The 26,389-nt window shown below is 60.7% G+C and overlaps 1 protein-coding gene across 4 annotated transcripts; it reads left to right on the forward strand.

Annotated features, from left to right (window-relative positions):
* Window positions 1–1,050: 1,050 nt before the first annotated feature.
* On the forward strand, window positions 1,051–25,194 carry NCLN (nicalin). 4 transcript variants are annotated; one of them, XR_010116521.1, is made up of 16 exons: window positions 1,060–1,703; window positions 8,077–8,267; window positions 8,823–8,967; window positions 11,677–11,771; window positions 14,171–14,251; window positions 17,212–17,315; window positions 19,454–19,542; window positions 19,703–19,842; window positions 20,197–20,375; window positions 21,562–21,649; window positions 21,775–21,813; window positions 21,889–22,052; window positions 22,824–22,877; window positions 23,017–23,095; window positions 23,248–23,366; window positions 25,099–25,194. XR_010116521.1 is itself a non-coding variant. In XM_055247178.2 (15 exons), the coding sequence occupies exons 1-15, from the start codon at window positions 1,208–1,210 to the stop codon at window positions 23,305–23,307; spliced, it is 2,004 nt and encodes a 667-aa protein (XP_055103153.2). In that variant the 5' UTR covers window positions 1,051–1,207; the 3' UTR covers window positions 23,308–25,194. The 4 variants fall into 4 exon arrangements, 2 of the variants coding, with proteins under 2 accessions (XP_055103153.2, XP_055103154.2); XR_010116522.1 differs by having other exon boundaries at window positions 1,075–1,703; window positions 21,892–22,052; XM_055247178.2 differs by having other exon boundaries at window positions 1,051–1,703; window positions 23,248–25,194.
* The last annotated feature ends 1,195 nt before the right edge of the window (window positions 25,195–26,389 follow it).

Consider the following 26,389-nt stretch of genomic DNA (forward strand, 5'->3'; position numbering starts at 1 on the left):
CCGTGTCGGTGGATATTGTGGCTTTGCCGGGGTCCTGGCTGTGTCCCCAGCACCCACCACACGGCCTGGCACACAGTAGGTGCTCAGTGACCCAGCAGCATGCTCAGAAACTCCCTTTCCAGCCGGGCGCGGTAGCTAACACCTGTAATTTACAGCTACTTGGGAGGCTGAGGCACAGGAATTGCTTGAACCTGGGAGGCGGAGGTTGCAGTGGGCTGAGATCAAGCCGCTGCACTCCAGCGTAGGTGACAGAGACTACATCTCAAAAATAAATAAATAAATAAATAAATAAACAGAATTCTCACATACTGCTGGCAGGCCAAATGCTTGATCTTTATCATTACATCTGAGGAAACGACTCTGAGAGGTGAAGCGACTTGCCCAAAGCCACACAGCTGGGAAATGGAGGAGTTGGGATTTGAGCCCAGGCTCTTAATCAGCACAAATGCCACTTCTCACTTGGGACAGAAAGGAAGCCCTGACTCCTTAGGCAGCTGTACGGAGCCTGGGATGATAATGTGCTGAGAGCCAGGGCTGCTGTCTGCTGCACCCTGGGGCTCAGTCTCCCCATCTGTACAAAGGGACGTTCCTTAGGTACCTCCAGCCCTGAGACACTGGGTTTTAACTTTAAATTTCTGATGAACAACAAATACTTTTTTAGTATAAGTATGCCCCAAATATGAATAAAGATAAATATAAATACCTGCCACCGACCCCTGCACAAACCGCAGGCTCCAGACTACAAGTCCCACAACCCACTGCGGCCTCCCTTAGGAACTGACTATCACGACTTTTTATTTTTCATTCATTCATTCTAAAATGGTATAGGCCACCCGCCATGCGCCAGGTCTTGTGCTAGATGCCGGGGATACATCATATGCACAAAACAGACAAAAGTCTTTGCCCTCGTGGAGTTTGACATCTATATCCTTGGGAGTTTTAAGCGATTTTTTTTTTCCTCAGCAATTTCTGCCAGGACGACTACAGTTCCCGTGACCCTTTGTGTGTTTGATGGGACTACAACTCCCAGAAGACCTAGCGCGCCAGACGGACACTTCCTTTTTTCTTTATCCCCACCTTCCTTCCAGGTCGCAAGGTCACGTCCTGTTCCCACCTTTCGCCCCTCACTCCAGCTCCCCCAACGCCAAAGACAAGCTTAGGAAAGTGATATCGCGAAATAGTTTTTTAAAGCATTTTATTGCATTTTATGACTTGGAGTTTATGTGAGATCTCAACGGTATTAGCCGAACAGCCTGCCGCACCTTCCGGGAGTCCGAGAGTGAGCCTACAACTCCCACGGGGCTCCGCGAGCGCCGGACGGACTACAATTCCCGACAGGCAGCGCGGCTGGCGGGGCGGTTCGCGGCGGTGCCCACAGGACCTCAGGGCGAGTGCGGGCTGCCCGGCGCGGCGCCCGCAGGACCCCGGCGGCTACCCATGCCGAGGTGAGTCCGCGGGAGCCGCCGCCGCCGCCTTTCCGTCCCGTTTGCCGCCCCGCGCGGCCCCGCCGCCGGCCAGGATGCTGGAGGAAGCGGGCGAGGTGCTGGAGAACATGCTGAAGGCGTCTTGTCTGCCGCTTGGCTTCATCGTCTTCCTGCCCGCCGTGCTGCTGCTGGTGGCGCCGCCGCTGCCCGCCGCCGACGCCGCGCACGAGTTCACGGTGTACCGCATGCAGCAGTACGACCTGCAGGGCCAGCCCTACGGTGCGTGTCCCCGGCCCACCCTCGGGGCTCCCCGGGCTCCCCGGCCACGCCACTCCGGCCCGGCCAGCCCCAGGCCGATCCCTAGCTCCGGCCTGGGCTGCCCGACCCATGCTCAGGCCCCAGGCGAGGCAGAGCCCTGCGGCCCTGGACCGCCGGGCGCCCTGGAACCCCGGCTTTCCTTTGCCTAGCGCCCAGGGACCCCCCGCGCTCGCTCCCACAGCCCCCGGCCCCTGCCCAGGCCTCCGTGCCCCGGAACCCATGGCCGGGCCAAGCGTCCCGCGCTCCTGGAGCCCTAAGTCCCCTCTCTCCTGTCCCCAGCTGGGCCGACGTCTGCCTGCCTTGTCGAGTTTCTCCCTCCTGGGCTCCCCTCCGCCCCCTAGGCTTCCCGGTCCGGGCTCACTTGAGCAGACGCTCCCGTCCTGACCTCCGGCTCCCAGGGCCCTGTTCTGGAGACCATCTGGTTGGTCTCTGGATGCACTGGGTCACGTCCGTGTTCCCAGGCCTCCCGCCTTTAGCTGACTGCGTTTGGAGTTAAAGGTCCCCGCACTCATTTTTGCCAGGCTGAGCCACCCCACGCGGTGGTCCAGCATTCTCCACCCTCTTCCACGGCCCTGGTTGCCAAGTGCATTTTGTCCAGTGCCCAAATTCAACCCACCCCCTCCCGGATTTTCTCGCTCTAGTCACCGGCCCTCACGTCAAGGGCCCATTTGTCTCCAAACCCCTGACGCTCTCTGGTCCCAGTTCGTGAGTCATATTTCAGAATCTGGTAGCCCAGCTTCCCTGGCCTCCTCCCACGTCCCCAGTTCAGTCCACTCGCCTGGGGTTCCGTTTGACCCCCTTTCTGTCCCGCCTTTGATGCATACCCACGCCCTCAGCTCAGCCTCCTCACCTCCGCTTCCCAGAACCCCACTTGTTCCATCTTTCTAGGATTTCCTCATCCCCTTCCAAATTCGCACCCCCTTGCCCTTGGATTCTGCGTCTCCCACTCAACAGCCCCGCCCCCTCCCGTCGTGGCCCTGACCCCAGTGTCTAGAGAATTCCACATCCCCTTTTCTTTTCCTGGCTATGGCTGTCCCTGGCATTCCAGAACCTTCTGGTCCCTGGTTTTTCTTCTTTTCAGCCTGGTCCCTCAGTCCCTGGAAGTCAAGGCCTGGCCTCCCCTGTGAAGGAGTCCCGTCCACATGTTCTGTCGGCCCCCTTAGTTCTGAGCCTGGATTCTCTTGGACTGGTCCCTCTCGTCACATCTCAGGCTCAGTCTGAGGTGCGGGGACCCCCAGCGTCTGCCAGCCCTTGGGGAGCCCATCTCTGGAGATGGAACCAGACTTTGGCCTCAGGTCCCATTTTGCCCCAGAGTTACGATTTTTTTTGCTTAGAGCCATTGTTGTCAACCCAGGGGACGCTGGGTGATGTCTGGGGACATTGTGGTTGTCACGACCATGGGTGCTCCTGGCATGGAGTGGGTGGAGGCCAGGGACGCCACTCAATTCCCTGTAGTGCCCAGGACGGCCCCACCCCAGAGAACGATCCGACCCTAATGTACACAGTGTCCAGGGGAAGCACCCTGGGGCCAGAGTGGTGGTGTAAACCCAAGGCCCAGGCCCTGGAGGGTGGGAGTAGAAGGCCAGGGGCTCCTAATGCAGTGACCGCGTTTTCCGTGCTGCTTGGGATTTTCCCCGGGGAAGGGTCCTGACGGGCACCATCCTGTAGAACCGCCTCCATCTTTGCTACCTGGCACAGGAGCCACCAGCCACACGAGGCTGCCAAGCCCCCAAAACGCGTCCTGTGTAACTGAGGGGCAGGATTTTCAGTGCTGCTTAAGGGTAATAAACCCAAGTAGCCACGCGTGGCTGCGGCTCTCTTAGCGGCTTCCGTGAGGTTTCCAGGGCAGTCTGCACCCCAAAGACCCCACTCCTAGAGCTCGAGATACCCTGTTCGTCCAGGCCCTTCTGAGGCCCTGTTCACACTCCTGGCATCTCCTGTCTGGGCCTGCAGCTCACCTGGCCTCCCTCCAGCACCCCGGGCAGGTGTGATCTGGTGGCTGCTACACTGTCCCTGGGTGGGTGTGGGCCCCGTTTCCCTCCCTGCGAGCCCACCCAGAGAATGCGTGTTGGCTGTTGAGTGAGCAGGTGTCCCCCCGTTCCCCAGCCGGACGGATGCCCTCTCCGGCCTCCTAGAGTCCCTCCCAGTTTCCTTGTGGGGCCTCCTGTTCTCCGCAGCCTCCTGACATTCACCCCATTGTCCTTCCCCGATTCCCTCGGCCCCTTTTTGGTGGCACCTCTCTCCCTTTCCCCTGCAGTCCTTTCTTTCCTGGCTTCTCTGGGGCCTTTGCCCACAATCCTGGGTTTTCTTCTGAGTCTTCTTTTCACTGGCCTCCTCCCCTGTACCCTCCTCCCTGGCCCCCAGCTTTTCTTTCTCCTAGTGAGGAAGCTGGGCCCAGCTTTCCCTGTGTCTGGCATTTGCCCAGCTGGTCCGTGGGCTCCCGGGGTGAGCGGAGGAGACCATGGGGCAGCCGCCCTGCCTCAGCCTTTGTGCTCCTCATCTGCGCCCTGGAAAGCACAGTCCAGCTCTCGCAGGGTAGGCGAGGCCCGGCCAGCACACCCCTCTGTGTTGCTCTGACAGACTGGTGGTGGTTTGGGCCAGAGCCCTGCCGAGGACAGGCCCTTGAGAAGCCCCAGCGTGCTGCCTTTGAGGCCACCCTCCACCACCATCTTCCGGGTGTGCTTTCACCCCCGGGCCCACCACCCGGAGGAGCTGCAACCCTTACTCGCTGGGATGTCCTTTCCCAACTTCCTTCCTGCTGCTGTTGAGAGATGCAGGGCGGGGCGGTGCCCTTTGTGTTTGGGTGTGATCTGGGTCTCATTGGCCAGGTGCACAGCGCCCCTCTCCTGGGAGTGGACTCTGGCCCTGCTGGGTGAAGGCTTTCTCTGCTCGGCGGCCGTTCACAGCAGGTGGGGCTCATTGAGCTTATGGCCCATGGGAGGTGGGAACCTTAGCACCCCTTGGAGTGCCCAGCTCCCAGGACCCGTCAAGTCCATCAGACTTGCCAAAACTCCTTCATCTGGGAGCCAGCTAACTGCAGCCTGTAGGCCACGTCTGGCCTTCTGCCTATTGTTGTTAATAAAGTTTTATCGGCGCGCGGTCATGCCCATCCATTGGCATCTTGTCTCTGGCTGCTTTCATGCAGAAACAGCTGAGCTCAGTGGTAGTGCCAGAGCTCTATGGCCCGAGAGGGGAAAGGTTTGCTGTCTGGCCCTCGACAGATAGACAGGTGCCCAGGCCACTGTTCACATCCGGTCCTGTCACGCCAACTGGTGACTTCACTCAGGATGCCCGGTGCCCTCCATGGCATCCACGACAAGTGGCCTCTGCTCATTCAGACGTGGGTCTGAGGGAGTTGGTGCTGGTTTTGCCTCCGCAGAGGGCTGTGTCCGCACTAGCTTGTGGCCACCCGGCCCGACCCTGGCCCTCGAGGGAGGCTGGTGCCACCCAAGGCTGTCTGTGCTCCTGGGGAGATGGGCCTTGGCCACAGAGAGCCCTTGCCATTGGGCCCCAAGGGAGTGGGGGTGGGATCCGGAGGGCAGCATGGCCTTGGCTGGTGCTGACACGAGGCGGGGATCCGATGGGCGGGGCTTTCAGGGAGCTCTGGGTGCTGGCGTCCGCCCTGTTCCTCTGACTTGCCACTGCTCCTTCCCTTCTCCGGCCTCGCTCGCTCCCTATCCCGCCTGCAGGAGCTCGAGGCCCGGAGAACGGGGGTGCCTGCCAGTGGGCCTCATCTCCCAACCCCAAAGGGGTGGCATTCGAGTCACCCCTGGGAGGCCAGGGCATGTGGGGACAGGTGGGGTGCAGGGGAGAGGTGCTCCCAGCACTGCAGGAGCGCCAAGGGCTCCCTCGAGGTCTTTGCTGCCACCTCCCTGAGGGGCCTCCCAAGGGAAGAGGAAAGGCCCCAGCAGGCCTGGTGACATCAGGCTCTGAGAGGGGAACAGGGGTGAGGCTGCAGGGCCTGGGGCGCGTGGCCCCCTGTGGCTCCTCCATCCCAGGCCTCAGAGCTGGTTCTCTGTGCCCAGCTCCTTGTGCTGCACCCGAGACCCTGCCCATTCCCACCTGGGACCTGTGTCCCGCCTGTCGCCCCCATGCACCCAGCTCACCCCATCGGACACCCCATTGGAGCAGGCTGCTTCCCTCCTTCCGCTTCCCAGACAGCACATTGCTGGACAGAGAGCTGGGGACTCATGCACGCCCCTGGCCCCAAGCCCGAGGCTCAGCGCAGGCCCCGGGAAGAGCTGCGTCTGTGGGTAGATGAGAGAATGAGGGTCCCCAGCATCCACCTTCAGAGCGGGGCCGGCTCCCACGGGGACGCTGGAGTCGGCCCTGGGCATCGTGATTTTGAGTGCTTCTGCACGGGTCTCACACGGGAGGCCCCGGGGCCTGCCCCCAGCCCTCCTGCATCAGGTCAGCACCCGGCCCCCCTGCGTCTGATCAGCACCCGGCCCCCCTGCGTCAGGTCTGCACCCAGCCCCCCTGCGTCAGGTCTGCACCCGGCCCCCCTGAGTCAGGCCCGCCCCCGGCCCCCCTGCGTCTGATCAGCACCCGGCCCCCCTGAGTCAGGTCTGCACCCGGCCCCCCTGCGTCAGGTCTGCACCTGGCCCACTTGCGTCAGGCCCGCCCCCGGCCCCCCTGAGTCAGGTCTGCACCCGGCCCCCCTGCGTCAGGTCTGCACCCGGCCCACTTGCGTCAGGCCCGCCCCCGGCCCCCCTGCGTCTGATCAGCACCCGGCCCCCCTGCGTCAGGTCTGCTTGCGTGCTTTACGTGGCATCCTGTTGGCTTGTGTGGTGCTGAGATGTTTTAGATCATTGCTTGTCTTTTAACATTTGGGTGATGTGACGTCAGAATCGGGATTTCCAGCTTCTGGTGTGATCCACTGAGGTCCGCATCCCCAGCTGAACGCGGGTGGCCATTTTAGAGGGGCCGGCGCTCTCCAGGGTCCTTCCAGGGCCACTGAGGTGGCCATCGCGGTGCGTGGCGGGCAGCAGGTAGATCGTCGCGGTGCTGAGACTTGCAGGGATGAAGTGGCAGGAAGTGGGGGGTGCGTGTGCAGCTCAGGTGCATGGAGCAGGGACCCCTGGGCTGCGTCTTGTTGGGTGGAGGACGTTTTGCTGAGAGAGGAAGGAAGAGCAGTCCTAGGAAGCAAACGGCAGCAGCGAAACCAGGAGCCCTGGCGAGTTTCCAGAGCGGTGACCGTGGGGAGCACCACTGCAGAAATAAATAAGCTGGTGAGGGAGCGACAGCCCCAGGCTCTCAGCGACGGCCCTGGCCTTCTGGGGAAGACCCCGCCTCGCCCCAGAGACACCATAGCCCAAGCTGCTGAGCCTCCTGCCACCCCAGCCCCTGGATTTCTAGAAAGCTTACATGTCCAAGGCGCGGTAGGGTGGTCCTAGAGCAGGCGAGCCTGAGGGGCGCTCCATGCTGGTCTCATGGCTCAACACAGGGGCTTAACCTGGGGCCCATGAACAGGCTTCAGGGGAGCAGTCCCCAGCTGGGACCCCCTGTAACAGGAGTTGAATCCAGCCTGCCCTTGGCCTATTTAAGAGTTTTGTCGGCACACAGTCCCACCTGTTGGCTTACCTGTTGTATATGGCTGCAGGCACCCTGCAGTTTTAGAGCTGAAAGGTCGAGACACAGACCGGAAATACTCACTCTCTGGTCTGTTGCAGAAGAGGTTTGCCGAGCCCTGGTCTAGGATCCTGTGTAGACTTCGGTGTGAGGGTGGGAAGTGTAGGTTTCTCCCGGGAGAAGGGGCTCTGCTCTCATTAGAAAGGGAGCAGGCACGGAGGCTCACGCCTGAAATCCCTGAACTTTGGGAGGCCGAGGCGGGCGGATCACCTGAGGTCAGGAGTTCGAGACCAGCCTGACCAACAGGCAAAACCCCGTCTCTACTAAAAATACAAAAATGAGCCGGGTGTGCTGGCAGGCGCCTGTAATCCCAGCTACTCAGGAGGCTGAGGCAGGAGAGTCGATTGAACCCGGGAGATGGAGACTGCAGTGAGCCGAGATTGTACTGCTGCACTCCGGCCTGGGTGACAGAGTGAGACCCTGTCTCAGAAACCAAACCAAAAAACGAAGATTCTCAAGAGGTCTGAGACCCAGGGTTAACGTGGCACTGAGCCCGTGGGCATGGGCCCAGCACGCGTTCATGGCCCGCGTGACCCGGTGTGCAGGGGGCAGGCTGGGGGGACCCTGGGAGCTTCTTGAATCGGTGGTCTTCCAGGTTCTGGGCTGGGGCTGGGGCTGCTGAGTGGGTCTGTGGCCTGGATCTGTCCCCTTCCATTGGCCTGGCCACCCGCCGAGGCTCACGACCCCGCCCCTGTGCCCACAGGCACGCGGAATGCAGTGCTGAACACGGAGGCGCGCACCATGGCGGCGGAGGTGCTGAGCCGCCGCTGCGTTCTCATGCGGCTACTGGACTTCTCCTACGAGCAGTACCAGAAGGCCCTGCGGCAGTCGGCGGGCGCCGTGGTCATCATCCTGCCCAGGGCCATGGCCGCCGTGCCCCAGGACGTCGTCCGGGTGAGCATCTGCCCTGCCTCACCCGGCTCGGGTCCAGAGCTGGGGTGGGAGCTGGAGGCAACTGTGTGACCCTAGGCAGGTCACTTCGCCTCTCTGAGCCCTTTGGAAAGTAGGATGGACTGTTCCTCTGCTCCATTGATCTCCAAGGGGCAATTCTGTCTTCAGAGGACGCTGGGTGATGACTGGAGGTGTTCAGGGAGGGCCGCTTCTGGCATGGAGTGGATGGAGGCCAGGGATGCTGCTCAGCACCCTGCAGTGCCCAGGACGGCCCCACCCCAGAGAGTGATCTGGCCCCAGGGTCCGCGGGGCTGCGCAGGAGACCCTGCCTTGAGTGAACAAGACCTGGTAGAATCCAGCAGACGCCCTGGGTGAAGATACTTTTGCAGATGAGAAGGGGCGGGTGGGATGGGGGGATGCCCTGGTTTTCTGTGAGTGCCCCATGGTTCATGCCGCCCTCTGAGGGCCTGCCTGCCCTCCAGGGACAGTCACTGGCCCCCTGCTACCTTGCTACCCCCACCAGGCCAGCAGCCCCCTAAGTGTGCGTCTGCTCCACAGCAATTCATGGAGATTGAGCCCGAGATGCTGGCCATGGAGACCATCGTCCCCGTGTACTTTGCCGTGGAGGACGAGGCCCTGCTTTCCATCTACGAGCAGACCCAGGCCGCCTCCGCCTCCCAAGGCTCTGCTTCTGCTGCTGAAGGTGGGCTCTGGGCTGCAGGGACGGGGGCCATGGGCGTGGGGAGGTGTCCCCGTCCGGAGGGCTGCGGTCACCCTGGGCTGTTTCTGCCCTCAGCGTGTGGCTTCCCTTCTCCGGGGTTAACAGTAGGGGTTCCTGGGCCCTGCATGGACCTGCTGCGTCACCACCTCCCGGCTGGGACCTGGGACTCTGCATTTTTGCAGCCGCCTGTCCCCCACCCAGCTGCTCTGTGCACACGAAAGACTAGAACCACGGATTCAGGGGGAGCCTTTCGCATCCTCAGGGGCTTGGGGTTTATGAAACACACGGGCATCTGTTCAGTTCTCTACCTGCCGAGGACATTCTCAGCATCACATCTCGAGTGGGCGGTGTGGGCGTGTCGGCAGTATTCTTACGGAGAAGGGGCACACGCCTTTCTTTCCTCCAGCCCCGTGAACGGGGGCCTTGGCAGCGAGCTCGGAGCAGGAGCCCAGAGCTCTGTGGTGGCACCTGTGGTGGGGACAGATGGGAGTGGCTGCTGTGGAGAGTGAGGAGAAAGAGGAACTGGAGAAGGCAGCTGAGGGCCCTACCCGGGGCCGTCGTCAGCTACTGGGGGAGCAGGCTGAGAAGGGAGGCCAGAGCACAGGGCCGCAGAGAACAGGGCACAGCAGGCAGGTGTTTACCGGCCCAGCCCCAGCAAAAACAGTTTGGTGCTGTGGTTTCAAGCTATGATAAAGGAGGCCAAGGCAGGTGGATCACCTGAGGTCAGGAGTTCAAGACCAGCCTGGCCAACCTGGCGAAACCCTGTCTCTACTAAAAAAATACAAAAGGTTAGCTGGGCGTGGTGGCAGTCACCTGTAATTCCAGCAACTTGGGAGGCTGAGGCAGGAGAATCGCTTGAACCCAGAAGGCAGAGGTTGTGGTGAGCTGAGATCACGCCATTGCACTCCAGCCTGGGCAACAAGAGCAAAAGTCCGTCTCAAAAAAAAAAAAAAGGTTCATCCTACACAGCCAGATCAGTGGAATTCTAGATCCAGAGTTGGCTAACACCGGCTCAGGGGCCGCCTGTTTTTGTTGATAAAGTTTTATTGGCACTGGGCCACGTTCATTTATGCACAGTCTGCGGTGGCTTTCCCAGCAGCAGAACTGAGTTGCTGTGGCTGCAACAGAGACCATCCAGCCTGCAAAGCCAAAGTTGTTATCTGATCCTTTGCAGAAAACGTTCCCAACCCCTGGTCTAGATTAAAAGTCTTGACAATGGCCATTTTTGTTGTGGCAACAGAAGAGTATGGTCTGCAAATACCTAAGTATCCAGTTAGAGAAGAAGGAAAGAGGAGTCAGCTTCTTCTTTTTTTTTTTTTTTTTTTGAGACGGAGTCTCACTCTGTTGCCCAGGCTGGAGTGCAGTGGCGCAATCTTAGCTCACTGCAACCTGAATGAGGAATCTTCTACTTGGTGGAGTATTATGCAGCTGGTAAAAATGATGTTGAGGGCTGGGCACGGTGGCTCACACCTGTTGTCCCAGCACTTACGGAGGCTGAGGCAGGAGGATCAATTGAGGGCCAGGAGTCCAAGATTAGCCTGGGCAATATAGCAAGACCCTTGTCTCTACAGAAAATTTAAAAAAGCCAGGTGTGGTGCTGCATGCCTGTAGTCCCAGCTGCTCAGGAGGCTGAGGTGGGAAGATCATTTGAACTTGGGAGGCGGGTGTTGCAGTGAGCCGAGATCGTGCCATTGCACTCCAGCCCCGGTGACAGTGCGATACTCTGACTTGAAAAAAAAAAATGACAGAGAGTTCCCAGGAGCATGCTTCCCCCAGTGATCATATCTTATCTTTTTTTTTTTTTTTGAGACAGAGTCTTGCTCTGTCGCCCAGGCTGAAGTGCAGTGGCGCAATCTCAGCTCACTGCAAGCTCCGCCTCCCGGGTTCACGCCATTCTCCTGCCTAACCCTCCAGAGTAGCTGGGACTACAGGCACCCGCCACTGCGCCCGGGTAATTTTTTGTATTTTTAGTAGAGAGGGGGTTTCTCTGTGTTAGCCAGGATGGTCTCGATCTCCTGACCACGTGATCCGCCTGCCTCGGCATCCCGAAGTGCTGGGATTACAGGTGTGAGCCACCACGCCCCGCCAGTCATCTTACATACCCATGACAATTGTGTTTTCATTTTTCTTTTATTTATTTTTTTTTATTATCTCTTATTTTATTTCAAAAAACTGTATTTTTAGGCCAGGTGTCTCAGCACTTTGGGAGGCTGAGACAGGAGGATCGCTTGATCCTGGGAGGTAGAGGCTGCAGTGAGCCATGATTGCATCACTGTACTCCGGCCTGGGTGACAGCATGAGACCCTGTCTCAAAAAAAAAAAAAAAAAAAAGTTGTGTTTTTAAAATGCTCTAAAGCAAGGAAGTGCAGACTCAAAGTTGTGTGAACTCACAGGCATTTTCGGGCAGGCCCTGGCCCTAAGTCCCTAAGTGAACAGCTGTTATTGAGGCCCGGGAGGAAAGGATCAGAATGGCATGGAGGAGAAATTCCCCAGCAGAACGTTCCAGAAAGGAGATGTGAATAATTTCGAGAGAAGGTTGTCCTAGGGGGAGCATGGGCATCACGTGGTATCGAAATCTGCTGGACACATCCCCACACCCGGCTGGTTGGCTCTGCCCGAGCCCCCAACCTGGGGCCTCCTGGCTGGGGCCCTGGCTGGGCCGAGGCTGACGCGCCCTCTCCCTGTCCCCAGTACTGCTACGCACTGCCACTGCCAATGGCTTCCAGATGGTCACCAGCGGGGTACAGAGCAAGGCCGTGAGTGACTGGCTGATCGCCAGCGTGGAGGTGAGTGCTGTCTGCCCTGGAGCTGGCCCTGCATCCCCAGGGGTCCCTGCCGTCCGCCTGGCTCCCCGGCTCAGCCATACTAGAGGGGAGCCTCTGATGGGAAACTGGGGTCAGATCGCCCCCCTGCCTGGCTGAAAACCTCCTGTGGCTCCGCTAGCAGCTGAAGGAACCCAAACTCCTTACGTGGTGGGGGAGTCACTCTGTGGAGTGCCCAGGCCCCTGCCAGCCCCCGGCCCATCTCCTTCCTTCCATCGTGGGCCCCCACACACCAAGCCGCCTCCTCCCACCCCAGGGCCTTTGCACTGGCTGCCCCTCCCAGGAAGCCCCCTCCAGGCTGCAGCGTCGCCAGCCCCCTCTCATCACATAACCTCACCCGTCAGCCCAGACGCTGCATCCTCACAGACCCTTCTGAGCACCGCAGGGTATCAGCAGAGTCAAGAGAGGGTGGGGAGCTGCCGGTGCGGAAGTAGCTTCTCAGATCATTAAGGCAGATCCAGAGGGTGCAGCCTGCGTCACTGCTGCTGCAGCACTGGCAGGGGCCTTAAAACCCGAGAAAGCACTGACTCCTCTAGCATTTCCCCACGGGACGGCGCCGGTGAGGGGCGCAGATGAGTCCACACAGATGAGGGGTTGTCTCACTGTTGGGGGAGCCCTGAACAAGACGTGCTTGCTGTTTTAGGGACCCAGGCCTTGTTGGGGGGCCCAAGTGGAAAAGCACCGGCTTAGGCTGGGGTGGGGAAAGTGTCCTGGAGGCCCCGGCTCCCCATACACAGGCCTTGGCGGAGGAGCCCTGGGGTTTGTTGACGGCGCTGTTCTGTTTGTTCCTGTTGGATTGTACTGTGGGCCCAGGAGGCGAGTCCTATTCCCAGCACCAGTTAGTGCGCAGTGAGACCCGGTAGCCGGTCCTGCATCACTCCACAGTGGCACGGGTGCTGGGCTCCAGATCCCATGCGGCCGTGTGGACTCCCTTTCCCCTGGCTGTGCCCTTTCTCCTGTGAGCAGAGCCCTCTTGGGAGCTGGGCTTTGAGTTCAGCCTTTGAAGGATCTCCAAGTGGAAAAAGCACGTTGCAGAAACAGCAAGTAGACTCCCACGGCCAGACGGGGAGTCCCCAGGCCACAGCCGGCCCTCTGCCTGCTTTTGTAAATAAAAAGCTGGTTTTTATTTTTTGCTTGTTTTTGTTTTTTGAGACGAGTCTCTCTCTGTCACCCAGGCTGGAGTGCAGTGGCGCGATCTCTGCTCAGCGCAACCTCCGCCTCCCAGGTTCAAGCGATTCTCCTGCCTCAGCCTCCTAAGTAGCTGGGATTACAGGTGCCCGCCACCATGCCCAGTGAATTTTTGTATTTTTGGTAGAGACAGGGTTTCACCATGCTGGCCAGGCTGGTCTGGAACTCCTGACCTCAGGTGATCTGCCTGCCTTGGCCTCCCAAAGTGCTGGGATTACAGGCGTGAGCCACCTCGCTGGGCTGTGTAAATAAAATTTTATGGCACACAGCCATGCCGATGCATGTGCAAACCGTCCATGGCAGTTTCTGAGTAGTCTTAACAGACACCATCTGGTCCCCAAGGCTGAAAATATCCCCTCTGGCCCTTTATGAAAGTCTGCTGGCCCCCCAGGCTAGAGCGGAATCCCACTTTGGTGGGGTAAGAGGCAGGGAGGGGTGCATACAGACCCTGAAGGAACCCGAATGCCTGGCTGAGGGGCACAGCCCTGTTCCCACAAACAGTTATCCTCCTGAGGGGCTGAACCCCATTCCTACGGTTATCCTCCTGAGGGGCTCAGCCCTATTCCTGTAAAAACTTACCCTCCTGGCTGGGCGCGGTGGCTCACACCTGTAATCCCAGCACTTTGGGAGGCCGAGGTGGGCGGATTACGAGGTCAGGAGATGGAGACCATCCTGGCTAACATGATGAAACACCGTCTCTACCAAAAAGTACAAAAAATTAGCTGGGCGTGGTGGTGGGCATCTGTAGTCCCGGCTACTCTGGAGGCTGAGGCAGGAGAATGGCATGAACTTGGGAGGCAGAGGCTGCAGTGAGCCAAGATCATGCCACTGCACTCCAGCCTGGGTGATGGAGCGAGATTCTGTCTCAAAAAAAAAAAAAAAAAAAAGACACAAACAAAAAAAACTTATCCTCCTGCTCTCCCCAATTTTTAAAGATTTCAACCTGAGGGCCAGAGCAGGGCTGGGTCCCTGTTCCCCGCTGTACCTCCCTGGAGGAGCTCCCTGGGGCTCCCAGAGTCAGAGGCTGGCACCTCCTGTGGTCCTTAGTGCTGAGGCCAATGCTGGCACCCAGCGGACGGGCCCCACGTGGCCCAGAGGGGGGGGGTCTCCAAGCCCCACACAGGGGTCACTTGCCCCGGGAGCAGCCAGGCCATTCCCCTGCTCTCTTTCCACAGGGGCGGCTGACGGGGCTGGGCGGAGAGGACCTTCCCACCATCGTCATCGTGGCCCATTACGACGCCTTTGGAGTGGCCCCCGTACGTATGTGTGTCCCCATCCCCCCACCCCACAGGGCTTGGACTCTGGCTCCAGGCCAGTGCTGAGGCAAAGCGCCTGTAGGGGATGGCAGCCGGGGTCAGCGGTTCTCCCCGCGAGGGCCTCAGGGTGGGTGTCGTGGGGCTGAAACAGGCCTGGCTCTTGCCCCGGGGTCCCAGGTCCCAGGGCACGGCAGTGTCTGTGTCAGAGGCTGAGCCCAGGGAGTGTGAGTCAGAGTTTCCCGGGCCAGCCCCAGGTGCCGTGGCTCCACACGAGGCCTCCTCGCGGCTGTGGTTTGTCCCAGCGAGAGGTCATGGAGCACGTAGCAGAGTCAGCAAAGGGAAAGGCGCATGCGGTGAGTTGGGGAGGCCAGTCCCGGCTTCCAGTCCCTCTCCCTGTGTGTCACACGGAACATGCCTCATCCCCAGCAGTGAGCCCAAAGCACTGTCACCAGCGAGGCTCCCGGAGACCCAGCGCCCGGTTCCTATGGGGGCTGGTTCTGCAGCCCCTGCTGCCTGGCCCATGCTGGGATTCCAGACTCCAGAGGGAAGCAGGGCCCGTGCGTAAACCATGGTGTCTGCAGGGACAGCTTTGGCCCCAGAGCCCGTCCTGTCAGCGAGGGTCGGGGGCCCTGGTGCAGGTGCCTGGTCTCAGGCCTGCGGCACAAGCTTGGTTCCGCTCAGCATGGGCTGAGTGGGAGTGGGGTCGAGGGCATGCACCACGGTGTCAACCAGCACCCTGCCTCCTTTTTTTTTTTCTTTTTTTTTTTTCGTTTAGACAGAGTCTTGCCCTGTCCCCCAGGCTGGAGTGCAGTGGTGCAATCTCAGCTCACTGCAACCTCTGCGTCCTGGGTTTAAGCGATTCTCCTGCCTCAGTCTCCCGAGTAGCTGGGACTACAGGCACCCGCCACCACACCCGGCTAATTTTTTGTATTTTTAGTAGAGATGGGGTTTCACCGTGGTCTCGATCTCCTGACCTCGTGATCCGCCCGCCTCAGCCTCCCAAAGTGCTCGGATTACAGGCGTGAGCCACCATGCCCAGCCCTGCCTCCTTTGAACACAGATCAGCTGAACCAGGCAGAGTGCGGAGGGTCAGGGCAGATCTGCTGCCTGGCTGAGTGCCCGACCCCTTGGAGGGCCAGGCCCCCAGCCTTGAGAATGCCTGGTCCCGCCGGGCCCACACAAACTCAAGCTGCTCAGGGCAATGCCTCTTGAACTCCTGACCTCAGGCGATCCACCCGCCTCGGCCTCCTAACCTGCTGGGATTACAGGCATGAGCCACCGTGCCTGCTACCTTTTTCTGTCCTCATTGTCCCCTATGAAGCTTTTTTTGTTTTAAATTTATTTTATTTATTTATTTATTTATTTTTTTATTTTTTTTTTTGAGACGGAGTCTCGCTCTGTCACCAGGTTGGAGTGTAGTGGCGCAATCTGGGCTCACTGCAACCTTCGCCTCCCAGGTTCAAGCGATTCTCCTGCCTCAACCTCCGGAGTAGCTGGGACTACAGGCGCCCGCCACCACACCTGGCTCATTTTTTGTATTTTTAGTAGAGATGGGGTTTCACCATGTTGGCCAGGATGGTCTCGAACTCCAGACCATGTGATCCGCCTGCCTCGGCCTCCCAAAGTGCTGAGATTACAGGCGTCAGCCACCGAGCCCAGCCAAATTTATTTTTTGAGATAATGATAGAACATAAAGTTCACCATTTTAGAGCGTATGAGTGGGTTTTAGTACATCCAAAGTTGTACGGTCTCCACCTCTAATTCCAGAACATTCCATCACCCCAAAAAGCAGCCCCACCCCATCAGCTGTCACTCCTGGTCCCCTCCCCAGCGTCGGAACCCCGGCATGTGTGCATCCATCCCAGTGCCTATGGACTGGCCTGTTGGCCTGTTGGACGGGTCCTATGAACAGATCCTAACACTGTGAACAAAGCCTTTTGGATCTGGCTTCTCTCACTGAGGAGGGTGTTTATTGTCCCCCTGAATTCAGTACCACCGAGGTCCCCTTTATATGCTGTGGCTTTGGGACAGTCCCAAACCATTGCAATGTCCAAGAAGCAGTGTGGCCTTGTTGAGAATGCTTCTTTAGATCAAAAGGTGCATCCAGGGGCGGGAAAGGCATGTGGTCAGGCCGTGCAGGTTCCCCATGGCCGGGGCTCGAGGGTAGAAGGGCTGGTCCCACGGAGGGGACGCTGCACAAAGACCAGGGCTGGACAGATGCCCTCGGTGAGCGAATCTGGCCTGGCCCTGGGCTCCAAATTCTGCATGTAGCTTCTCCTGAGCGCGGGCCGAGCCGAGGTGGACGAGGAGAGTCCTGGGCTCGGCGGGGCCCTGCAGACCCCAGGCCATCAGTTGGGGCTTGAATACAGGAGGGGAGCGATCGCAGCTGCCCACTGGACATGGCAGAGGGGCTGGGGGACAGCACAGAGATGACCGCAGCTGCTGTGGGCAGAGGGCATGGGGCTACGGGAGTGGGGCAGGGGTGACCTAGAGATGACTGTGGCTGCTGTGGGCAGAGGTCGTGGGGTGCGGGAGCCGGGCGGGGGTAACCGAGAGATGACCGTGGCTGCTGTGGGCAGAGGTCGTGGGGTGCGGGAGCCGGGCGGGGGTAACCGAGAGATGACCGTGGCTGCTGTGGGCAGTGAGGTCGTGGGGTGCGGGAGCCGGGCGGGGGTGACTGAGAGATGACCGTGGCTGCTGTGGGCAGAGGTCGTGGGGTGCGGGAGCCGGGCGGGGGTAACCGAGAGATGACCGTGGCTGCTGTGGGCAGAGGTCGTGGGGTGCGGGAGCCGGGCGGGGGTAACCGAGAGATGACCGTGGCTGCTGTGGGCAGAGGTCGTGGGGTGCGGGAGCCGGGCGGGGGTAACCGAGAGATGACCGTGGCTGCTGTGGGCAGTGAGGTCGTGGGGTGCGGGAGCCGGGCGGGGGTGACCGTGGCCTTGCCTCTCCCGTCCCTGTAGTGGCTGTCGCTGGGCGCGGACTCCAATGGGAGCGGCGTCTCCGTGCTGCTGGAGCTGGCACGCCTCTTCTCCCGGCTCTACACCTACAAGCGCACGCACGCCGCGTGAGTGCTGGGGGTGGGCAGGGGGATGGGGGCGCGGGGGCTACACTGCCGGACAGCGCTGCCCACCGGACGCCTCTGCACATGTTCCTCTGGAGCCTCCTGGCCACGAAGTGGGCCTGAACCCAGGAGTTGGGGCGCCTTGTTTATGGAGGGCTAAGGTGAGCCCTCGCAGGCCCTGTCTCTTGGAGTCCCACGGGGCCTGGCTGCTGCTCGCCCCAGGAGCCTGCTGGGAGTGCTGTCAGCTGCAAGTGTGAGAGACGCCCGGCTAAGAGCCCTGGAACTAGGGGATCCCCTCAGCCCTCTGCGGTCAGGGACAGATTTTTCGCTGGGGCGGGGCCATTCTGGGCACTGCAGGGTGCTGAGCAGCATCCCTGCCCCACCCACTCCATGCCAGGAACACCCCATAGTCATGAAAGCCACAGGTGCCCTCAGACATCGCCCACTGTCCGCTGGGGGCAGAAGCACCGCTGGTTGAGACCCCCTGGGGTTAGGGGACTCCACGGGCCCCTGAGAAACTGTGTCCCGTGATCATCTGTCCCGCTGAGGTCCCAGGAGGCTGCCCACACTGAAATCCACACCCTGAGTAGGAAGGGAGAGAAGAGGTCATCCCGGGAGCTGGGGTCCCCCTGGTTTATCCCGTCTACCCTGTCGGGAGTTTATCCTGGTGTCTGATGTGAGCAGGGGGCAGACTTGATTTTTCCCCAGATGATGAATGCAGGCTTCGTCCCTGTGGCCCTGTGGACGTCTTTTGTGCATGACTCTGTCCTGGGTGCCACCCACTCCATGCCAGGAGCACCCCCAGACGTAGCAACCACAGATGTCTCTGGACATGACTGTGTCTCCTGTGCGGGGTGGGTAGAATCACCTCTGGGTGAGGCCCTGGCCCGGTCACCTGCTCCAGAGACGGTACTGCTGCAGTCATTGTGTCAGTGGCTCAGAGAGGCCAGGGCCACTGTGGCTGAGACGTTTCTCAGCCTTCTCACAGTCACAAGGTGCTGGGAGTCATGTCCAGGTTCAGGCAGGAACTTGGACTCGAACTCCTGGCCTCAAGCGATCCTCCTGCCTCAGCCTCTTAAAGCACTAGGATTACAGGTGTGAGCCACCATGTCCAGCCAAAACTTTTTTTTAAGCTGCAGAACCTCTTCCCCCAGCCCCCCACTGATGCCTGTTGAGAAGCTCATGCTGTCAAAAACGTGTGAACGGGGCTGGTTTCTGCCAGGCCTGAGGGCTTCTTGGCAGCTGGGGCAGAGGTTGGGTTTCTGGGGCAGAGGTTGGGTTTCTGGGGCAGTGGGGAACTGGGTTGGAGAGAGTCCGGGGCAGATGTGGGAAGATGGGGGTAGGGGGCATGCTGAGCAGTTTCCTTCTCTGACCCTGGTGACCCTTCTAATAGCCCAGGCTGTGTTCCATTAGAATTCTTGGCCTGGCCGGGTGGCTCATGTCTATAATCCCAGCGCTTTGGAAGCCCGAGGCGGGTGGATCACCTGTCAGGAGTTCGAGACCAGCCTGACTAACCTGTTGAAACCCTGTCTCTACTAAAAATACAAAATTAGCCAGGTGTGGTGCTGCATGCCTGTAATTCCAGCTACTCGGGAGGCTCAGGCAGGATAACTGCTTGAACCTGGGAGGCAGAGGTTGCAGTGAGTCGAGATTGCACCATTGCACTCCAGCCTGGGCACAAAGAGCGAAACTCCGTCCCAAAAGAAAAAAAAAAGAATTCTTCTTCAAGTGAATAGACTTTATTTTTTTGATCTCCTGGTGTCTGTTGCCTGGTCGGTCACCCCGCTTCCTCCTGGGCTCAGAGAAGCCTCTAGAGCTGGGGTCTAATGTGGGGTGGCCGTGCTGCCTGGAGACACTGAGCGATTTGCAGTTGTCATTGGGGGAAGCTCCCGGTATGGGGTGGGTGAGGCCAGGGATGCCGCTCAGCACCCCGAAGTGCCCAGGACAGGCTCACCTCAGAGAACCATCCGGCCCCAGTGTCCACAGGGCTGAGGGGTCATGCCCCGCCCTAAGGGGCTGGTCAGGATTTCCTACTTTGGGGAGACCTTCATACCCCTCTTGGGGGACCTGTGACCTGGCCCGGTCCCTCCTCCACCCCAGGCACTTGCCTGTCAAAGCTAACACCAGGTCTTGCCTCCCAGGTACAACCTCCTGTTCTTTGCTTCTGGAGGAGGCAAGTTTAACTACCAGGGAACCAAGCGCTGGCTGGAAGACAACCTGGACCACACAGGTGAGCGGCCCCAGGTGGGGGTGGGGGTGCCGCGGTGGTGGTGCCGTGGGGAGGCACGGAGGGCCAGGGGTTGCCGTGGGGGCAGCCAGGAGGCACAGAGGGAGGGGCTGGGGTCCACTTCCCGGTCCCTGCCCCCACGTCAGCTTTCGGTGCGCTGCAGACTCCAGCCTGCTTCAGGACAACGTGGCCTTCGTGCTGTGCCTGGACACCGTGGGCCGGGGCAGCAGCCTGCACCTGCACGTGTCCAAGCCGCCCCGGGAGGGCACCCTACAGCACGCCTTCCTGCGGGAGCTGGAGACGGTGGGTGCCCCTTTCACGGATGGGTCCGGGCCTCTGCGGAGCACACACATCGGGGCCTGGTTGGGGCATCCTGTGCTGGGGTGTCCTTGCTGTCCGCCCCTCAGGCTCTGAGGGGCACACTGGGGTTGGGGTCGGGCTGGGGTGTCCTGTCCCGGGGTGTCCCCTCGTCCCTCCTTACCCAGCGCTCACCGCCCGCCAGGGCTCTAGCAGGCCTTAGGGGCACCCCGGGGGCAGGTGGATTTCTCCTCAGTTTGCACCCTCGGGGGTTCTGGGAGGCCCCTGGAGCATCTGGGGAGTGGGCCGGCGTGGCCGCCATCCCCGCCCGCCCTCTGCTGATGGCGCTTCCGGCTGCAGGTGGCCGCGCACCAATTCCCCGAGGTACGGTTCTCCATGGTGCACAAGCGGATCAACCTGGCAGAGGACGTGCTGGCCTGGGAGCATGAGCGCTTCGCCATCCGCCGGCTGCCCGCCTTCACTCTGTCCCACCTGGAGAGCCACCGTGACGGCCAGCGCAGCAGCATCATGGACGTGCGGTGAGCATGGCAGCGCCTGCCTGGCCCCTCCTAGGGCTTTCCTGGGGGCTGAGCCACAGGTCGCAACATCAGGGGCCATGAGAGCCTGGAGGGAGCGGCCCACACACACAGGCTGCCGGGAAGGGGCTGGTGCGTGGCCAAGGCCGGCTGCACGGTCAGGCCGTTCGCAAGCTCCTCCTTACTGGGGCTAGGGAGGGCGAGGCCAGCAGCCTGGGGTCGTGGCCCCATATAGGACCCCCAGACCCCGTCACCTGTTGAGTTAGGAGCAAGCAGCTCCTGCCTCTGGGCCTCTTCAGGGCCTTCCCACAGCGTGAAAGTCCTGCCTGGCCCCGGCCACCGTCTCGGGGAGCCTGGCCCCCCACCACACCCCGGCCCTTCCTTGCCCCGCCTCCCTCTGGGGCACTGTGTCGCTGGCTTCCTGCGTCCTCTGACCCTGTGTCTTGCCCGTCTCTCTGCCATCATGTGAATCCCTGGGCAGGCTTTTGTGGAGTCTGGAACGGTCTGACCACCCCAGGCACACTCCCGGCCAGTCCTGGCACCAGCAGGTGGGCGCCGTCTCCTCCGCCAGCGCCCGCAGGCCTGGCATAGACCCTTCCCGTTCATCCGCTCTGCTCTGCGGTCACTGGGCCCTCAGAGTGGTTTGAGCTCAGCCATCGGAGGCCTGCAGAAGCCAGTGGCGGGAGGGAGGGGCACATCCCTGGGTAATCAGTCCTGGAAAGGATGGAGGTGGCGGTCGCCCACCAGCTAGGAAAGATTGCCAGGAAATGACAATGGGCGCATGGCTGTCCCAACTGTGCTGAGCTCTCTCAAGACCACCAGGGGTCAGCCCAGGAGGGCCACCTGGGATGTGTAGAGGGTCCCAGAATGGATTCTTCCACCAGGACGGAATAGTCCAGTTTCAATTCTGGAAGAGCAGAAAACCGAGTCAGTAGGAACCCAGGCCTCAGGGCGTGAGCCTCACCTGTGCATAGGGACGGGTCGGGGCGAGGGGCCTGGAGGTGGGGGGCCCCCGGTGAACCTGCGTCTACATGTCAGCCAAGTAGTTAAAGCTAAGCTTAATTTTTTTTTTTTTTTTTAAGACAGAGTCTCACTGTCTCCTAGGCTGGAGTGCTGGGATTACAAGTGTGAGAGCTACCTTGCCCGGCCCCAAGTCCACATTTTAAAACTTTGTTTTTGAATCGTGAAGGTCCCGGGTGGATTCTAAGACCCTGACCCGTAACACGAGGATCATCGCGGAGGCCCTGACTCGAGTCATCTACAATCTGACTGAGAAGGTGAGCCCTGAGCCCTCGGTGCCGCCAGCCCCAGCCCCAGCCCCAGCCCCGGCCCCAGCCCCAGCCCCAGCCCCAGCCCCGCTGCAGGGGCCTGGACTCAGGGCCATCCCCTCCTCTCTCCGCAGGGGACGCCCCCAGACATGCCGGTGTTCACGGAGCAGATGGTAAGGGGGCCAGGCCAGTGGGGGGGTGGGCAGGCGGGCGGGGCCAGGCCATGACTGCCGCCGCCGTCCCTACAGCAGATCCAGCAGGAGCAGCTGGACTCGGTGATGGACTGGCTCACCAACCAGCCCCGGGCCGCGCAGCTGGTGGACAAGGACAGCACCTTCCTGAGCACGCTGGAGCACCACCTGAGCCGCTACCTGAAGGACGTCAAGCAGCACCACGTGAAGGCCGACAAGCGGTGAGGCTGGGGCTCCGCGCTGGCCCCGTTCAGCCTGGGGCTGAGGGGACCTCCCCCTACTGCATCTCCCACCCCCTCACCCCTGGGGGATGCCAGGTGGAGCAGATACAAAGAGAGGGTGGGACGAGGGCCAGGCGCGGTGGCTACGCCTGCAATCTCACTTTGGGAGGCCGAGGCAGGTGGATCACCTGAGGTCAGAAGTTCGAGACCAGACTGGCCAACATGGTGAAACCTCATCTCTACTAAAAATACAAAAATTAGGTGGATGTGGTGGGGGGCATCTGTAATCCCAGCTACTTAGGAGGCTGGGGTAGAAGGATCGCTTGAACCCAGGAGTTGGAGACCAACCTGGGCAACATAGCAAGACCCCATCTCTACAAACTTTTAAAAGTTTTTATTTATGTATTTGTCTTTGAGATGGAGTCTCGCTCTGTCACCCAGGCTGGAGTGCAGTGGCGTGATCTTATCTCACTACAACCTCCATCTCCTGGCTTCGAGTGATTCTTGGACCTCGGTCTCCTGAGTAACTGGGATTACAGGCACCCGCCACCATGCCCGGCGAAGTTTTTTTCATTTTTAGTAGAGATGGGGTTTCACCATGTTGGCCAAGTTGCTCTCGAACTCTTGACTTCAAGTGATCTGCCTGCCTCAGCCTCCCGAAGTGCTGAGATTGCAGGTGTGAACCATCACACCCAGTCTCCATCTCTATAAACCCTTTTTAAAGAATTAGCTGGGTGTAGTGGTGCCCCTGAGAAAGTGCTCTCTCCCCAGGGACCCAGAGTTTGTCTTCTATGACCAGCTGAAGCAAGTGATGAATGCGTACAGGTGAGAGGCAGCCAGCGGGACCTGGAGCCCTTCACCCCCTATGGGTTACAGCCGAGGGGACCGTGGCCCACGGGGGTCTAGGGGGCCACGTCACTGGCCCGCACCATCCTCGACCGCAGGGACCCTGTTTTCTCCGCAGAGTCAAGCCAGCCGTCTTTGACCTGCTCCTGGCTGTTGGCATTGCTGCCTACCTCGGCATGGCCTACGTGGCTGTCCAGGTGAGCAGGCTCAGGTGGGGCAGGAGCCACCCGCCAGGAGGAGCTGGGCTGGGCATCTCTGAGTGCATCCTGGCCCGTGGCTCAGCCTGGAGTCACATGGCCTGGGGCTCCGGCCCTGCCCACATCCTCACTCCCTCCTGCTGTGTCCCCAGCACTTCAGCCTCCTCTACAAGACCGTCCAGAGGCTGCTCGTGAAGGCCAAGACACAGTGACACAGCCACCCCCACAGCCAGAGCCCCCGCCGCTCCCCAGTCCCTGGGGCCGAGCACGAGTGAGTGGACGCTGCCCCGCCCCGGGCGGCCCTTCGGGGACAGGGGCCCTCTCCCTCCCCGGCGGTGGTCGAAACACTGAATTACAGAGCTTTTCTCTGTTGCTTTCCAAGACTGGGGGGGATTCTTTCTTTTTTTCCTTGTCTTTGAACTTCCTTGGAGGAGAGCTTGGGAGATGTCTCGGGGCCAGGCTACGGACTTGCGGACGAGGCCCCCAGTCCTGGGAGCCGGCCGCCCTCGGTCCGGTGTAAGCACACATGCACGATTAAAGAGGAGACGCCGGGACCCCCTGCCCGATCGCGCGCAGCCTCCGCCCACCGCCACCTGCCGCAAGGGGCCTGGACTGCAGGCCCGCCCTGCTCCCCTCTCCACGTCTGTCCTCGGACGTCCCCTCCCGCTCCCCAATGGTGGCGTGGACATGGTTATTTATCTCTGCTCCCTCTTGCATGGAGGAGGGCAGTGCCAGCCCTGGGGTTCCGGGATTCCAGCCCCAGTGGAGCCGTTTGTCCCCCATGTGGTCTCACTGACCTGTCCCCCCCACAGTGGGCTCGGGGAGCTGTACCACCCAGCCTTCCCCTTCTCCGACTGCAGGGTCTGACGTCATAATTGACAGCCTCTGCTTCGTGGGGGGCTGGCAGGGCCCTGCCTCCCCAACCCCCGACCCACTGCACACCCCTGTTCCCTCACGCTCCTCTCCTCCCAGCCCATCCCTCCAGCCCCTGTGCCTCCGTGGCCCCAGCCCGGCTCCCAGGGCCCTCACCTGCTTGGCCCTGGCCCAGCTGCCTGCCCTGAGTCCTGAGCCAGTGCCTGGCGTTTCCTGGGCTCGGTACTGGGCCCCCAGGCCATCCAGGCTTTGCCACGGCCAGTCGGTCCTCCCTGGGGAGCTGGGTGCAGGTGGAGGACTGGGAGGCAGGAGGTGGCCCGGTGAGGCCTTGAGGCTCCTCCCCTCACTCCCCGCCCTGGGCCTCAGCTTCCTCATCTGTAGAAAGGATGTGTTTGGGGTGGGGGCGTCAGGTGAGAACATTTGCTGGGAAGGAGACGACTTGGGGCATGGCCTCTGGGGCCACCCTTCCTGGAACTCGGAGAGAAAGGTCCGGGCCCCTGGGAAGCCTTGGACAGAACCCTCCACCCCGCAGACCAGGCGCCGTGTGGGAGTGTGGGAGGGAAGGAGGCCCGCATTGAGCTCAGGGAGACCCCGGTGTGTCCGTTCTTTAGCAATATAACCTACCCAGTGTGTGCCGAGCAGGCTTGGTGGGGAAGGGACTTGAGCTGGGCAAGTCCTGGCCTGGCACCCACAGCCGTCTCCCTTCCGTGGCCCAGGGAGGTGTTTGCTGTCCGAGGGACCTGGGCCGGCCCATGGGAGCCTGGGGTTCTGTCCAGATAGGACCAGGGGGTCTCACTTTGGCCACCAGTTCTTCGGCCAGCACCTCTGCCCTCCAGAACCTGCAGCCTGGAGGGGTGAGGGGACAACCACCCCTCTTTCCTCCAGGTTGGCAGGGGACCCTCTTCTCCCCAGTCTGCCCTGTGGGTTGCCCTCCTCCTCCACAGACTTGCCCAAGGGCCCATCACCGCTGGCCTCTGGGCACTTGTGCTGAGACTCTGGGACCCAAGCAGCTGCCACCTTGTCACCATGAGAGAATTTGGGGAGTGCTTGCGTGCTAGCCAGCAGGCTCCTGTCTGGGTGCCACCGGGCCAGCGTTTCGGAGGGAGCTTCCTTCCTTCCTTCCTGGACAGGTCATCAGGATGGATCACTGACTGACCGTCTGGGGCTCAGGCTGGTGTGGGATGCAGCCGCCGATGAGAAAATAAAGCCATAATGAATGATCGCCACCAGCGTGTGGTCTGGGGGCTGTGAGAATTGGATTGTGACAACTGTTGGGGGTTCGTGTTCTTCCAGGGGGTGACGGGGCAGGGCTGTGGAGAGTGCGTCACTGACTTGCCCTCTGCTGGAGTGAGGCTCCAGCCTGTTGTGGGCCAGGCCTGTGCCCAAGGTTGCTGGGCCGTGTGGGAGAGGAGGGCCTGTGTGCAGGGTCTTGTGGGTGATGGGTGGACCTGTTTCCTGGGCCACCATCACAAAGCACCACCAACTATGGGGCTCAGAACACCAGAAGTCCACCCTCAGTGTTTCCGAAGCCCCAAGTCCAAAGTCAGGGTGTGGGCAGGGCCCCCAGGGCGGGACCTTCCTGCCTCTCCTCCCAGCTTCTAGGGCTCCCGGCATCCTTGGCTTGTGGCCGCGTCCTTCCAGCCCCCGCCTGGTCTGTGTCTTCCCAGGACCTCCATCGCATTGGATCAGGGCCCATTTTGCTCCAGGAAGATGTTTCCCCTAACTAATGAGCTCTGCCAAGGTCCCATTTCCAACTGAGGCTAAAGGCTGAGGTTCTTTTGGACATGAATCTGGGAGGACTCTGCAACCCTGGACGGCAGGCAGTGGGCTGTGTGAAGTCGGCTTCCAACCCCAACCCCAGGTTCAGAGAGGTCCCAGCAGGGCACCGTACTCGGCTAGCTTTGGTTTACTGAGAGCCTACACAGCAGGTGCAGAACTAGGGTTGGTCCCTCCTGGTCAGAAGCCCTGGGGACCCTCCCAGGTTCTGCCCGTTGCCCAGGCCCCTTCCTGGCCTGCCCAGTTGTCGGACTCAGTAAACGTTGGTGGAGCTGCCGTGTGTCCCTGGCCTGAGATCCCTGCTCTCGGGGAAGGAGGAGAGGCAGAGATGTGCCGGTGAGAAGATGAAGCAGGGAGCGGTGGGGGGGTGGGGAGGCCGGGGCAGCTGAGGAAGTGGCCCCGAGGGAGGCAGTATCCTGCAGACTGTGGCTGGAAGGGACGGTGCCTGAGCTGCGACCCGAATGATGAGGCAGCCGGGGTGAAACCTGGAGGAGGAGATTCCAAGCGGAGGCACAGCCCACCTGCGCAAAGGCCCTGGTGCAGGACGCCTGGCGTGTTGGAGGAACAGCAGGAAGGCCTGTGTGGCTCGAGCAGAGGGAGTGAGGGTGGGGAGGGGACACGGCAGGTTGTGCAGGGCCTGGTGGG

Source organism: Symphalangus syndactylus, chromosome 17, assembly GCF_028878055.3.
Source record: "Symphalangus syndactylus isolate Jambi chromosome 17, NHGRI_mSymSyn1-v2.1_pri, whole genome shotgun sequence".
Lineage (NCBI taxonomy): Eukaryota > Metazoa > Chordata > Mammalia > Primates > Hylobatidae > Symphalangus > Symphalangus syndactylus.